The 14,461-nt window shown below is 40.9% G+C and overlaps 1 protein-coding gene across 2 annotated transcripts in view; it reads left to right on the top strand.

The window, feature by feature from the left end:
• The window catches only part of glrbb (glycine receptor, beta b), a 66,691-nt gene that overhangs the window by 2,119 nt on the left and 50,111 nt on the right, over window positions 1–14,461 (top strand). For both annotated transcript variants that reach the window (XM_072434657.1, XM_072434649.1), the window contains exon 2: window positions 14,104–14,242. In XM_072434657.1, coding sequence (XP_072290758.1) covers window positions 14,121–14,242 — 122 coding nt within the window. In that variant the 5' untranslated portion in view covers window positions 14,104–14,120. The remainder of the gene's footprint in view (window positions 1–14,103; window positions 14,243–14,461) is intronic.

Below are 14,461 nucleotides of genomic sequence, written 5' to 3' on the forward strand. Positions count from 1 at the left end.
AGGAGCGGCTCACAGTTTGTTTTGGAATACCTGGGGACTCCATCATGTATCACAGGCTAAAAGACGCTGCTCCATGTGAGAGTGTCACTGGAGAAGTGTTTGTTTTAGAGGACGTAACCGGCATCAATGCACAGTTTAATTAGACATAAATCGCGCTCCAGAGACTTGTTTATGCTGTTGGACATGGCTCCATGTCACTGCTGTCAGCGCACACAGTGTTAATAAAACAGGCATGTCTTGTTGCAGCTGTATGTATCACTGTTGACATTTACAGATAACCCATAGATACAGTTATGTAGGTCTGGGCTGGAAATAAAATCTCAAAAACCTCATAATAAAATACAATTTAATTGTAGCCATGAAGGAGTGAATTAGCCTCCTGCAGGGCCTAACGAAATAATAAATTATGCATAGGTAATATCACCTCCCTGAAAAATATTAATATCAAATCTCTGCAGTGATATTACCAACTGCACACTGTTATTATGAAACACCTATACAGGTAGAGAAAGTATATGTCAAAAGATACTAATTGCATTGGATTACCTTATTTATTTAGTTCTGGAAACATTTAAATCATGACTAAAAGTAAAACAAAAAAAGCCCTGTTTTCTGTGACATGAATGAGTGCACTGGTCTGTGGCAGCGCTCATCCATAACATTAGACGTCTATTGTTTTGGGAGAAGTGGTGCAATTATAACAATCAATACTGTTGCTGGGGCCAGGGACAATATGTGTCCTTAGTGTGTGCAGACTACTAAGCTCTATTTTATTAGCTTGAAGCAGGACAAAACAAGGGCTGGATCAGGACAAAACAAGGGCTGGATCAGGACTAAACAAGGGCTGGATCAGGACTGAACAAGGGCTGGATCAGGACAAAACAAGGGCTGGATCAGGACTAAACAAGGGCTGGATCAGGACCGAACAAGGACTGGATCAGGACTAAACAAGGACTGGATCAGGACTAAACAAGGGCTGGATCAGGACAAAACAAGGGCTGGATCAGGACTAAACAAGGGCTGGATCAGGACCGAACAAGGACTGGATCAGGACTAAACAAGGGCTGGATCAGGACTAAACAAGGGCTGGATCAGGACTAAACAATGGCTGGATCAGGACTAAACAAGGGCTGGATCAGGACTAAACCAGGGCTGGATCAGGACTAAACAAGGACTGGATCAGGACCGAACAAGGACTGGATCAGGACTAAACAAGGACTGGATCAGGACCGAACAAGGACTGGATCAGGACCGAACAAGGACTGGATCAGGACTAAACAAGGGCTTGATCAGGACTAAACAAGGGCTGGATCAGGACAAAACAAGGGCTGGATCAGGACTAAACAAGGGCTGGATCAGGACAAAACAAGGGCTGGATCAGGGCTAAACAAGGGCTGGATCAGGACAAAACAAGGGCTGGATCAGGGCTAAACAAGGGCTGGATCAGGACTAAACAAGGGCTGGATCAGGACAAAACAAGGGCTGGATCAGGGCTAGACAAGGGCTGGATCAGGACTAAACAAGGGCTGGATCAGGGCTAAACAAGGGCTGGATTAGGGCAAAACAAGGACTGGATCAGGACTAAACAAGGGCTGGATCAGGACAAAACAAGGGCTGGATCAGGACTAAACCAGGGCTGGATCAGGACTAAACAAGGACTGTATCAGGACTAAACAAGGGCTGGATCAGGACCGAACAAGGACTGGATCAGGACTAAACAAGGGCTGGATCAGGACTGAACAAGGACTGGATCAGGACTAAACAAGGGCTGGATCAGGACTAAACAAGGACTGGATCAGGACTAAACAAGGGCTGGATCAGGACCGAACAAGGACTGGATCAGGACTAAACAAGGGCTGGATCAGGACTGAACAAGGACTGGATCAGGACTAAACAAGGACTGGATCAGGACTAAACAAGGGCTGGATCAGGACTAAACAAGGACTGGATCAGGACTGAACAAGGGCTGGATCAGGACTAAACCAGGGCTGGATCAGGACTAAACAAGGGCTGGAGCAGGGCAAAACAAGGACTGGATCAGGACTAAACAAGGGCTGGATCAGGACTAAACAAGGACTGGATCAGGACTAAACAAGGGCTGGATCAGGACCGAACAAGGACGGGATCAGGACTAAACAAGGGCTGAATCAGGACTAAACAAGGGCTGGATCAGGACTAAACAAGGACTGGATCAGGACTAAACAAGGGCTGGATCAGGACCGAACAAGGACTGGATCAGGACTAAACAAGGGCTGGATCAGGACTAAACCAGGGTTGGATCAGGACTAAACAAGGACTGGATCAGGACTGAACAAGGGCTGGATCAGGACTAAACAAGGGCTGGATCAGGACTAAACCAGGGCTGGATCAGGGCTAAACAAGGGCTGGAGCAGGGCAAAACAAGGACTGGATCAGGACTAAACAAGGGCTGGATCAGGACCGAACAAGGACTGGATCAGGACTAAACAAGGGCTGGATCAGGACTGAACAAGGACTGGATCAGGACTAAACAAGGGCTGGATCAGGACCGAACAAGGACTGGATCAGGACTAAACAAGGGCTGGATCAGGACTAAACAAGGGCTGGATCAGGACTAAACCAGGGCTGGATCAGGACTAAACCAGGGCTGGATCAGGACTAAACCAGGGCTGGATCAGGACTAAACCAGGACTGGATCAGGACTAAACAAGGGCTGGATCAGGACTAAACAAGGGCTGGATCTGGACTAAACCAGGGCTGGATCAGGACTAAACCAGGGCTGGATCAGGACTAAACCAGGGCTGGATCAGGACTAAACAAGGGCTGGATCAGGACTAAACCAGGACTGGATCAGGACTAAACAAGGGCTGGATCAGGACTAAACCAGGGCTGGATCAGGACTAAACAAGGGCTGGATCAGGACTAAACAAGGGCTGGATCAGGACTAAACCAGGGCTGGATCAGGACTAAACAAGGGCTGGATCAGGACTAAACAAGGGCTGGATCTGGACTAAACCAGGGCTGGATCAGGACTAAACCAGGGCTGGATCAGGGCTAAACCAGGGCTGGATCAGGACTAAACCAGGGCTGGATCAGGACTAAACCAGGGCTGGATCAGGACTAGACAAGGGCTGGATCAGGACTAAACAATCTCCAAATGAAGAAAAGATTAAAGCCGAGTACCTTTACATTTTTTCAGATACCGGTACTTGAATGATACCTAATGTTTGATACCTGAACGATTCTAGAATGACAAAACAGATCTTTAATTCTGCATTTATTCACGTTCACATAGTATTAATTAACACTGTCCCTTAATTTTCAAGGACCAAAAATACACTTTCGATTGAATTTTCTGTACCATTTCAACCCCTGTAAATGACCTGCTACACCAGCGTTACTCGCAGTCTACTGTCTTAACGATAAAAACTAGATTATTTTAAAGTGCAGTGGTCCAAACGTATTCCTCTATTACATAATGCATGGAGCATCTGTAATATTTACCCCAGTGAGTTCATAAGGGCTCGTCATCAGCATAGCTGTACTAGCACATTAGCATGCTAACAGTTCACTTCCAGCTTCATGAAAAATAAAACATCCTATAATTAGATGGACTCATTTTGGTCCTAAGGCATTGCACAATAACACATGATACAATAACTGTAATCTCTGGACTGATACCTTTAATACCCTAATGCTGTATAAACAGTGCTGTGTCTTAATGTAACTAGAACATATGAAAATATGAACTGCGACTGTTAGCAAGCCTAGTCTGGCAATTTGGAATCTTGGCTTCAAAACACAACCCCAATTAAGTTTTTCAAAAGCCACTTTTTGGCTTTGGTCCAGATAATGCAGATAATTCAGGCGTGAAATAGAAGTGAAATCGTTTTTTCATTATACCTTACACAATTCAGTTCCCCAGGTCTGTAGTGTACATCTGGTTTTAAAATAATACACTTTCCAAAAACACCATTTTAAAAGGATTTATTAAAATAAACATTGAATTTTAACAAAGGACTAAAAATGTAAACGGCAAAGAGACCACCTACTAACCATTTTTCAAACATAAATGACACAATGAACAATAAAGTCTGCCTTAAGGATTCTGCATAACGATGCGAGCTGAACTCAAGCTGCTGTCGCTGAAACTGGTCGTGAATAAGACCTTCAACCTGTCAAATCAGAATCATATCATATCCACCACCGTTTAATGCTTTAGTATCCACCATAAAAAACACTATCTAATGTTGTGTTGAAATCATCGATGCTTTCAGTTATGTTTAAAATGGTGCTATTTAAAACGATAAATCTTTCAACTTTGTCACGGGTCGACTCACCAAACTGGGGCAGTGCTGACACTTTATTATACATGGCTTTCTTACTGCTTCCAACGACATTCACTTTAGTATCTACATAAGGACAGCTACAGGACATTACATTCAAAATATGTTACGTATTTAACTCTTTACAAGATTCTATTACTGCGAAATGCTTAAGAATTACACTGAAATATCCTATGATGTTCCAGAGACATGTCACAGTTTATGTAATAGTATATAGTTATATAGTTAATAGGTTTAAATTATTTTTAATTAACTATTTGTTCATGTTACTTTAAAGTGCCTTCGACAAGTTGGACCACTCGAACTAAAATGCAGTTAATATAGTCCAAAAAGTTGTTTCTTTGTGTAAATTATGCATAAACTTTGACTGGAATGAGAGTCCCTAGTGTGATGTCACTTCCTGTCATTTTCCACAGATTTTTCAATGTTTTCTCCACAAATACCTGCTTGGTTTGTGTAAAACGATAATGTATATGTACGACAGGTATGAATACACCAAATGAAGTCAAAATGAGAAGATCATAGTCATGGGCACTTTTGTTGTTGCTATAATAGATGTTGTTAACCCATACTATTGTTGTTGTTGTTGTTGTTGTTGTTGTTGTTGTTCCCTTGAGCATGTGGGATGCCAAGATTATTCGGTCAATCAATAATCATGATTATTCAGGTCAAAATATCACTCTTGAGGATCGTAAGAGGCAAAAATAGGTAATTTCAGTTCAATCTTTGCTTGAGAAAAGTAAAATGTGTTTATGTCACTTTAAGATTACTTTATCATTCAGAAAGTTTCACATCATAAAGCTGCTCACATGATAGAGAAACGGTGATTTATTAGACAATGTGGATGTTAATGATGTCATTACTTGGACAAGGGGTAACATCTCGATTAACTGTGTAATCGTGATATTCTAAACACAAAAATAGATATCGTGACATCCCTAGTTGGCAGTACGATTCCCATTGGCTTATTGTTGTTTTTTCCCAGAGCATGACACTGTATCTTGCATTTTTCTTAAAGTTTTGTGACTTTGTGATTTTAAGTTGGCGTCTAAAGTTATACCGTGCTGGCATTGTGTACTGCTTGTGTACTGCTTGAGTACTGCTTGTGTACTGCTTGTGTACTGCCTGTGTACTGCTTGTGTACTGCTTGAGTACTGCTTGAGTACTGCTTGTGTACTGCTTGTGTACTGCTTGAGTACTGCTTGAGTACTGCTTGTGTACTGCTTGTGTACTGCTTGTGTACTACTTGTGTACTACTTGTGTACTGCTTGTGTACTGCTTGTGTACTGCTTGTGTACTGCTTGTGTACTGCTTGTGTACTGCTTGTGTACTGCTTGAGTACTGCTTGTGTACTGCCTGTGTACTGCCTGTGTACTGCTTGTGTACTGCTTGAGTACTGCTTGTGTACTACTTGTGTACTGCTTGTGTACTGCTTGTGTACTGCTTGTGTACTGCTTGTGTACTGCTTGTGTACTGCTTGAGTACTGCTTGTGTACTGCTTGTGTACTGCCTGTGTACTGCCTGTGTACTGCTTGTGTACTGCTTGAGTACTGCTTGTGTACTACTTGTGTACTGCTTGTGTACTGCTTGTGTACTGCTTGTGTACTGCTTGTGTACTGCTTGTGTACTGCTTGTGTACTGCTGTTGCTGGAGTATGACACTGGAGTCCAAGGGTATAAAGTTTATTGAGATGGCTGTTAAGTGCAATTTAAAGGCACTGTGCCAGATTTTTCAAATGTAATTAAAAAAACTGCTTCAGTACAGATATTTTATAAAAGCAGCACTTAGAATCAAATTGAGACCGCTGTGTGCTGTCTACATCTAATTATAAGCATTTTGATCAATCTCCCACGGACCAGGATATAACGGTGCGCTCTTAGCATGCTAGCAAAACTCTGCCCTGGACCTATCAAACCTTTTAACGTCATTGTGCAGAATAATTGAAACGGACTAGTTCTGTTTTTCTCCTTTTAAGACATTTTTGGTCATTGTAAATCTTCAGAAACAAACTCGTTATTGCAACATCGAACCTCCAGCTATTGATTTTCTCAATATCATACAAGGCAATTAGCACATGGAACGTCATTAGCATACAGTGTCCCTGTCTGTCATGGAGGTTGCTGAACATGCAGCCCACAGCAGATTACTTATTGACCCCGGACCCCAGGGGCATGATGGAGGTCCAGGTGATTCACCATGCTGAAGCCACTCATGGTCAAATCTGTGCGATTTTCACTTTGCCAGTGGTCCAAGGTTGGCTGCCTTCACGGAGCTCTCCCTTAAACACTGTTGACTCAGGTTCAGCTCAAGGTTGGAGTAAATCTAATCCCAGTCGAGCAAAGGTTTTTTACAAAAAAAAGAGAGATAGGTCCTGCTTATCTGTGGCACTAAAATAAGGCTGGATTGTAATGAAATAGAACAGAAAAACACCTCTGTCCCCCTGACTGTAGGTATAAACATTTTTATTATATCTGAACATAATATGGATTGCTATAAGAGACAAACACATGAATGAATACTTTATTGAATGGATATGTTTTGGTGCTTTCTAATTGTCATCGGAGATCAGATTTCCCTTGTTCTGATTAGTAAATTAAAATTGGAGCTCACTTACATCTTGGAATTCCTTCTTGGAAACTCATGTAACATTTCAGAAGTCAGAGTTGATCAGAGTTAGAAAATACAACATGGCTCCATTTGGACTGCTAAAATACTGATAGTCCTTGTGTTATTTTCCCTTGAGTTTCTCTCCACTGTCCAGTCCGTTTATCACTGAACCTATGTACGGATCTCTGAGTGAGTAAAATGTGACTGTTGCCATGGCAATCAACAATTCAAAACAAATGATACCCTCCCTTGAATGGTGAAAAGAGGTCAAAATTAGAAATGGTCTGATATGGATTTTTTTAGCCAATATTTATCTTGCTGTTGTGGCCAATAACTGATTTAAGGGTTAATGACTACTTAACTAATACTCTAACCCTAATTCCATGCCCTAACCTTATAATCTTTATTATTATTATTATTATTATGTAGTTATTAGGCCTGAATTAAGCTTGATAAACTATATGTTCATTATAAATGAATCAATCTCCATTTTCAATCATTAGTCTGTTCAAAAACAAACAACAACTTTGTTATACAGTGATACCAGTGAAAACCCTCCAATATCACCAATACCAATATTGGAACCGATATAGCTCCCATCCATACTTTAAATGGTGCTTATTAATCCATGGGTTTAAAAATGATGAAAAAATGTCACATATATAACAAGAAGCCAACTAAAGCATACCATTATGTCTTTCAAGCCTATTGAAGAAACCTAATAAAACGTTGAATGTATTTGCGTTCGTACATTTGGTGTTGCAGTGATGGAAGGACACTGCAGCTGGTCTAAAAGGCAAACAACAGGAGGACAAAAGTGTGAGAGCCGAGCGGCCCCGGTGTTGTCACAGAGGCTGAGCTGTCAGTGTGTTGATGCAGAAAACACCACAGGCTCGGACGCAACGGTCAGGACAAGTTTAGTAATGCACAAGCCAGTGGGAAGAGTAGTGCACACGTGAATATGTTACGTCTGTACGTTCACAAAAGGCCCGACTGCTGCTTTGGTATTGGGTAAAACTACAAAGAGATTGAATCAGACGTTTTATTTACATATAAAGCCAAAGGGACACAAGCTCATGGTCTTCTGTATACATTAAACAGAGAGAGCAGGGAGGCCATCTGATGTAGACATACATGGAGAAGTGTAATAAGCAGAATGATGCTTTACGGTTGTAAAAAAACATTAAACACATTCTGAAAAATATACGTATAACCAAAAAAAACAGGTTAGTTCTTGAATAGTTTTAAAATGGTCTTGAGCTGTGTGTCAGAACCACATGGTGACATGAAATGACTTTGTATTGTCTAATTAATACATTTTATTCTAAAGTTAGGGTTACCTATTACCTATGACCCTATCTAAACAGCTAAACTATGGATAGAACATTCATCGTGTATTAAAAGTTGCATTTTCACTTTAGCTAAAACTAGCATTAGCAGCCATTAGCATGTCCGCCAGTGCAAAATCGGGTAAATGTGGCTGTTAGCGATCAACTATGTCACAAAACTATGAAAATCATCTTTGAATTGAAGTTCTGACAAACTGATCAGTACATTTTGTAGTAAAAGCATTCACTTATTTTAGGAAATGTGTGTTGTGTTCTCAAGTGCTATGCTAGCGTCTTTGATATAAGAAGACACAGTGAGTTAGCTGGTTTGGTAGGTAATCATGAGTTTCATTTGCCTTTTAACCTAAGAATTCACTTTACACATAATTGAAATAGTCTCTTTTGTCAGCTAATCGATTGACAGGTCATGTTTTTAAATGAATTTCTTTCGTCAACTAGAACAAGTAGAAAATGACTCGAGCAGGCGCTGCAAGACCATGAGATATTGTGTAAAAATATAAAGTAAATTGGTTAAATTGCGATGGTTACGCCCTCTTCTCCGCTCAGCTACACTTTCCCCCTCTCGGTGTTCAACAAGTGCATCCACAGTTGTGTCGTGAAGCAAAAGCAGAAAGCAAAGCCATGCGCTCTCAAGCTTTGGGCTTTTGGATACATCCCACGGCTTAGTAAGTTTACGCTATAAATCAAAAATATGTCCATGAGAGACACAAGAAACAAGTCTCAAATCCACCTGCTTCTTTGGTCCGTCAGTGTTGTTGTTGCTATGACACTAGTTTGGTCTGCCAGAAACAGGAAAATGAAAGGTTCTAGCATGATATGGTTTGGTACCTTCTTTTCAGGTTTTATATAGACTCCTTGTGTATTTTTGTCGCAAATACATCTGAGACATGACCATTTACATTCTTTATCTTACGGCAAAGGCACCGGAGCTGTGCTGACGCTGGTGTAAATCGGCCTTTATAGTGTGATTAGCTTGAATTAGAAGAAGCTTATTTTCTTTGTCGATTTTCTTCAACGAGAATAAATTGTGAATGTAAATCTCAATTCTATCTAACAAACAAAATGTCAACAGAGGGTTTTTGCCTGATAAAAGGAATAAAAGGAACAGAATGACTAATATGCATGAATTACATGTATCATTCGCTGTAGTGTATTATGTCTTCAAAGGAAAAACAACATTACAATAATACAAAAAACGAGTTAACCTTTCAAATGTGAAATGCCTTGTTTTTGTCCATATGTCTTGAGTCATTTCAGCCCTCGGTGAGTTGTGGCACTGTGGCAGGGTCTGACCTAATTTATGGGTCAGATAAGCACGCTTTAAGGAGCATGATGGAGCGCTTGGCCCCGGCTCCGCTCCTGCTTTAACTGATGCCATCTGCTCCATATTCCAGCGTGTGCATTTTTACATGGGAAACCAGCGCTGGCACATGGCACTACGTAATGCTAACAAGGACCATCATATATGGAAAAAGACTGGTCATTCTAATGCTATAGAGTTGGCATATGGAATTGGATTAAATATATTTAATAAAGCAAGAGGATTTGTTTTGATGTTCACAAATTTTGTCATTTCTCATTTGGGGATTTTAATCGAGAGGTCCACAGCCAATCTTCTGTCAGAAAAAGCGGTGTTTTGGAGCAGAGTTTAGACTTTGGAGGGAGAAGTAAGTGAGGCGTGTTTTAGTGTTAAAAGGCGATCATTGAAAGTCTTGTCGTGTTTGTTTTTATGAAATCAAGATGGATTTGTTTTTAATACAAACATTGGATTGATGAATACTTTTTCCTCAGCGTGCCAGAATGAAGGCGAGGCCGGAAAGTCCAAAATATTCATGTTTTGCTTGTAAAATGTTTGTCTGCAAATGTTGAAGGTGCCTTTCATCGTGGTGCGTTTTAGGGGCTGATTTGGGCTCCCTTACGTCTTATGATATGTTTTTGTGCGAAAATGAATCAAAGTTTCTTCTTGCAAACTTCAGCACCCATCTTGAATCACAATATCTTGCCCTGTCATACTTACATTACTTATACTGCCCTAACTTACCCAAAGGTTGGTGGTCCAACTCTCGTCCCCTGTTCTGGTTCAGATCTGTAGTAGATTGCTTTCATGTTTTCTCTGCTTGATTCCAATGATGATGCCCTTCTCAAACACACTGACATCTTTTCAATGACAACGGGATTCGTCTTTCCACATAACTTGGTTGTTTCAGAAATGAGAAGCTGCTCACTGCATTAAATGGGTTGAAATACCGTGTTGCAGCTGAAAGATTGCAGCAGTTCTCCAGCAGGAGGCTCGTACCTACAGTATTTGCTTAGTTGAATCCAGGTGTTGACTTTCTTCGTGGCCAGGCGTGTAGCTCAGTGCTAAACGTGTGCTCTCCTTGACAGTCAAGGAAGTAGCCCTAACAGAGTGTTGACTTAGTTTGGTGGACACTATCTTTTGTTATGGCGGTAATAGGCTGAAATGAGGGACAGCGCCAACTTCCACAGTAGCAGCAGATGATCAATGAGCTCTGGGCAACGCAGCGTACATCGTGCCTGGGCCAGAGGCTTTGAGGAACTGTGGGCCACAACCTGTCTAGACAATAAACTGCTTCATTTAATATACAGTAGAGCTGGCAGTGCTAAGCTGAGGGGGGTGGGCGGGGTGAGGGTGGAGGGTTAAGGGGGGAGAGAGGCGAGGGAGCGGCCTTTGCTGTGGGTCTCATTCCCTGGACAGAGACAGAATCACACAGGTTATATGGCGGCGCTGTGATTTATGGCTGCTATCAAGGAATGCAGCGCCTCAGCATAGCAGCCTGCATTTGTACATGGACTGTGTACTACCATACACCTGTTTATATACAGCTAAAAGGGGGTAAAAATGATCAAAGAGAGGGGGCTGCATTGTTGTGGCTTCAAATGGGCTTTAAAAAATGTTTTTAGGATCCTTTTTTATAATAATGTTCACATGGGTTTGTCAAAAGTATTGACAATTAGATTACATACATGATACACATGCTGTAAATATGCAGGATTGTAGCCACTGGCTATATGTATACATGGACACAAATTAAGTATAGCACCTTTAATGTAGCTTGTGAACAACTTGTAACTGCAATCAAAGCTTTACATTCCTTACACTTCTCTTTCCAGTACACGTTTGTTTTGCATTGGGCGATTAGCCCTTGGATAACTATTATTTCAGATCAGAGTCATTAAGCTCAGAAGTGTTGGCCGGGGCCCACTTGTGCAGTGTCCAGAGGGTTAACACAGTGTGACAGCCGACAACGTTAAGAGGAACGTGTTGGAAGATCATCAGAGGAAATCTTGTGGTCAATCTAACTTCACATACTTCACAGAATGTATATGAAGCCACTGGAAATTGTGGGTGACCGTTAAAGGTGCACTGTGCCACTTACTTGTCTCCAAGGAGATGTTATGTTATGTTTGGAGAGTCACAGTCAAGTGTTCATTTTCAGAAATGGCCCAGGGGGTGATAAACATGAGAATCGGGAGAGTCCTGCATAGTGAACGTGAAAGTCAAACATCCAGCGGTTTAAAACAGATGTCAGCTTTAGTTCTAAACTGCAAACGGTAAATGTACCAGAAAGTCATAGCCTAGCAGCCCATTATTGATCATGTGCTGAGTTAACCACAACAATAATTAGAGCTGGGTTGAACGTTTAGAAGTATTGTTAGCTGGACAGTCCAACATCCGTATATTTAGTTAGATATTAATTAGGGATTATTGCTAAATTGTTAAAATACAGACTGAATACATCGCAGTGAAATGCATTGTGGGGGATAGTCTTTGCCTGAAGTCTGCACAAGTGTGAGTATCGGGACAGGGCTGACGTTGGTATCGAGTAATGAGCCAATGCCTTAGTATTGTTTGAATTTGACATTTCGATACTAACTATAAGTAACAAAATAAACCAACTTGAACTGATTTGACCAGTAAATGTCCCTGATTCAGTTTAACTTCAGATTTATGTCCTTGTGTACTGATTACTCTACCTCTTCTGCGTCGTCATTGCTGCTGAGTAAATCCTTCAGGTTCTTCTATCGATGGATCAATTTCATTTAATATAGTGGTTTTGGCCCCAGCCCAGTTCTGCATGTATAAGTGACCTCACTGACTTCTTAATATGCAAGTGGTTTACTAAAGTACTCCTTATTTAAAAAGTTTGAGGCATAATTTAGCCATCAAATCTACTTAAGTGTGTCCGGAATGACCGCTGTTGGACCAATTTATGCATAAACTTAAGGAACCACAAGTTAAAAGAAATGCTGTTCAACAAGATATAAAATGATGACCACGTGGAAACATAAAGAAAGTACTAGTATTTTTGTGTAAAATTACACAGTTGTCTTGTATTTGTTCCTTTAGCCGTTAGCATTAGCCATCAACCACACTATCTGGAGGTCAAAGCCTTGTTAAAAGTCACTTTTGAGTGCATAAACCTTTTTGCTGTTTCATTTTTGATGATATCTATCATGTAAAGCTGACAAATTGCCTTTTTTGTGCCTTTGTCCGTGTTCTAAGATAATCCCCTCATCAAAACCAACCCTGTATTAGCTTCATTCACACTTTGTCTGTTTTTTCCACAAATTATCGCAAGACTTCTTCATCTTTGGTGTTTTATGATGGTTGGTATCCAAGTGTTACATTACCGCCACCTACTGTAGTTGTACATCTTAGACTTTAGACCGTTTCCGTCGTCAAATCACTGTGTGACATCATCAAGTGTTCATTTAAACTTGTAATTCCGTCTGCAGCTCAGTTACTCTTGCGTTAGGGGTCGTGAGTGACTGGAGCCGTAACTTAGGGCCTTATAGAGCGTTCACACCGCTGTGTTCAAATTCACGCCGGACGCCAGAGTTGGACGTCTGTGCATTTGAAGGCCGGTGCTTGGGACGCGCGTCCAAGGATCCTGGACGCCAAAAACTAAACTCACCAGTTTGTTTTAGTCCTTCCTCCCGATAGTGAAATGTGTAGGCACGTCACTGGAGATGATTTCTGATTGGATGCTGCGCCGTGTTGGCCACAAAAAAGTTAAGCTTTATCCAACTTTACTACGTCCAAGGCACTGGCCGCCTTGGACATGCGTCCAGAGTGTCCAAGGCAACCGACGCTCAAACGCCCCGGATGCTTCACGCCCGACGCCCAAAACACGCTGCAAAAACGCTGGACGCCGAGGACGCACGTCCACATGGACTTGAGGCTAAAACATGAAGCGCTCATACTCAAGAGAATAACAATAGACTTTGGATCTTGGGTGCCTCTTATAAGCAGCTAATGACCTCCAAACACCCTCTTTCTCCTCTTTCACGTGTTATTTATGAAGAAATCTTATCTTATCTTAATTAAAGTAAACATCATTGGAAATGCTTTTGGGGAATTGACTTCACCATTGATTTGTATGTGATGGAATCTTCAATTTGACGCAATTCAGTGACTTTTGGCCAAGTGATCGAGCTTCAACGGGCAGTGATGGAACATTTAGTGTCTATAAATATCTTTGAATGTGCACACAAAGGATGGTTAAAAACAGTGTATACCCAATGATAAACAATTAAACAATGTTTAATGTTACATTGTTTTGATTTTTCCTGTATTTTAGGTGTAAAACAAAAAAATAAATATTATAAATTAAATACCCCAAAAAATGTATATATATATATATAAATCAACAATGCAATGAAATGAAATTGTTACAGCTGTGATTCTGCCAGACTGAACCTTACAGAAAAACTATAATTTCTCACATATTCACAACCTCTGCCTGTAGAATCTTTTCTACGCATTATTCTCGTTACTTAACCAGTTTTTCCCTCCACAGGCTCTGCACTGAACACGATGGCGTGGAAAAACCTCACCGTTCTCCTCCTGCTGGTGTTTCTTTGCCTGGACTGGAGCGCGGCCAAAGAGAAGGGAACAAAGAAGGGCAAGAAGAAAGGGAAGCAAGTTTACTGTCCTTCGTAAGTACCGCATAAACAACACATACGTATATGTATATATATATATATATATATATATATATATATATATATATATATATATATATATATATATATATATACAGCCTGGAGTACAGTAAACGGCTGTAAAACCTAACACTCGTTAAACGTTAATGCAGTTATTGTAAAAAGACAATGGCGCCGTTAATAAAGAGTTGTGTTGTGGGAAATGTACCGTTG

Source organism: Eucyclogobius newberryi, unplaced genomic scaffold, assembly GCF_026437365.1.
Source record: "Eucyclogobius newberryi isolate DKJ021-1_F unplaced genomic scaffold, fEucNew1.0.hap1 SCAF_11, whole genome shotgun sequence".
Lineage (NCBI taxonomy): Eukaryota > Metazoa > Chordata > Actinopteri > Gobiiformes > Gobiidae > Eucyclogobius > Eucyclogobius newberryi.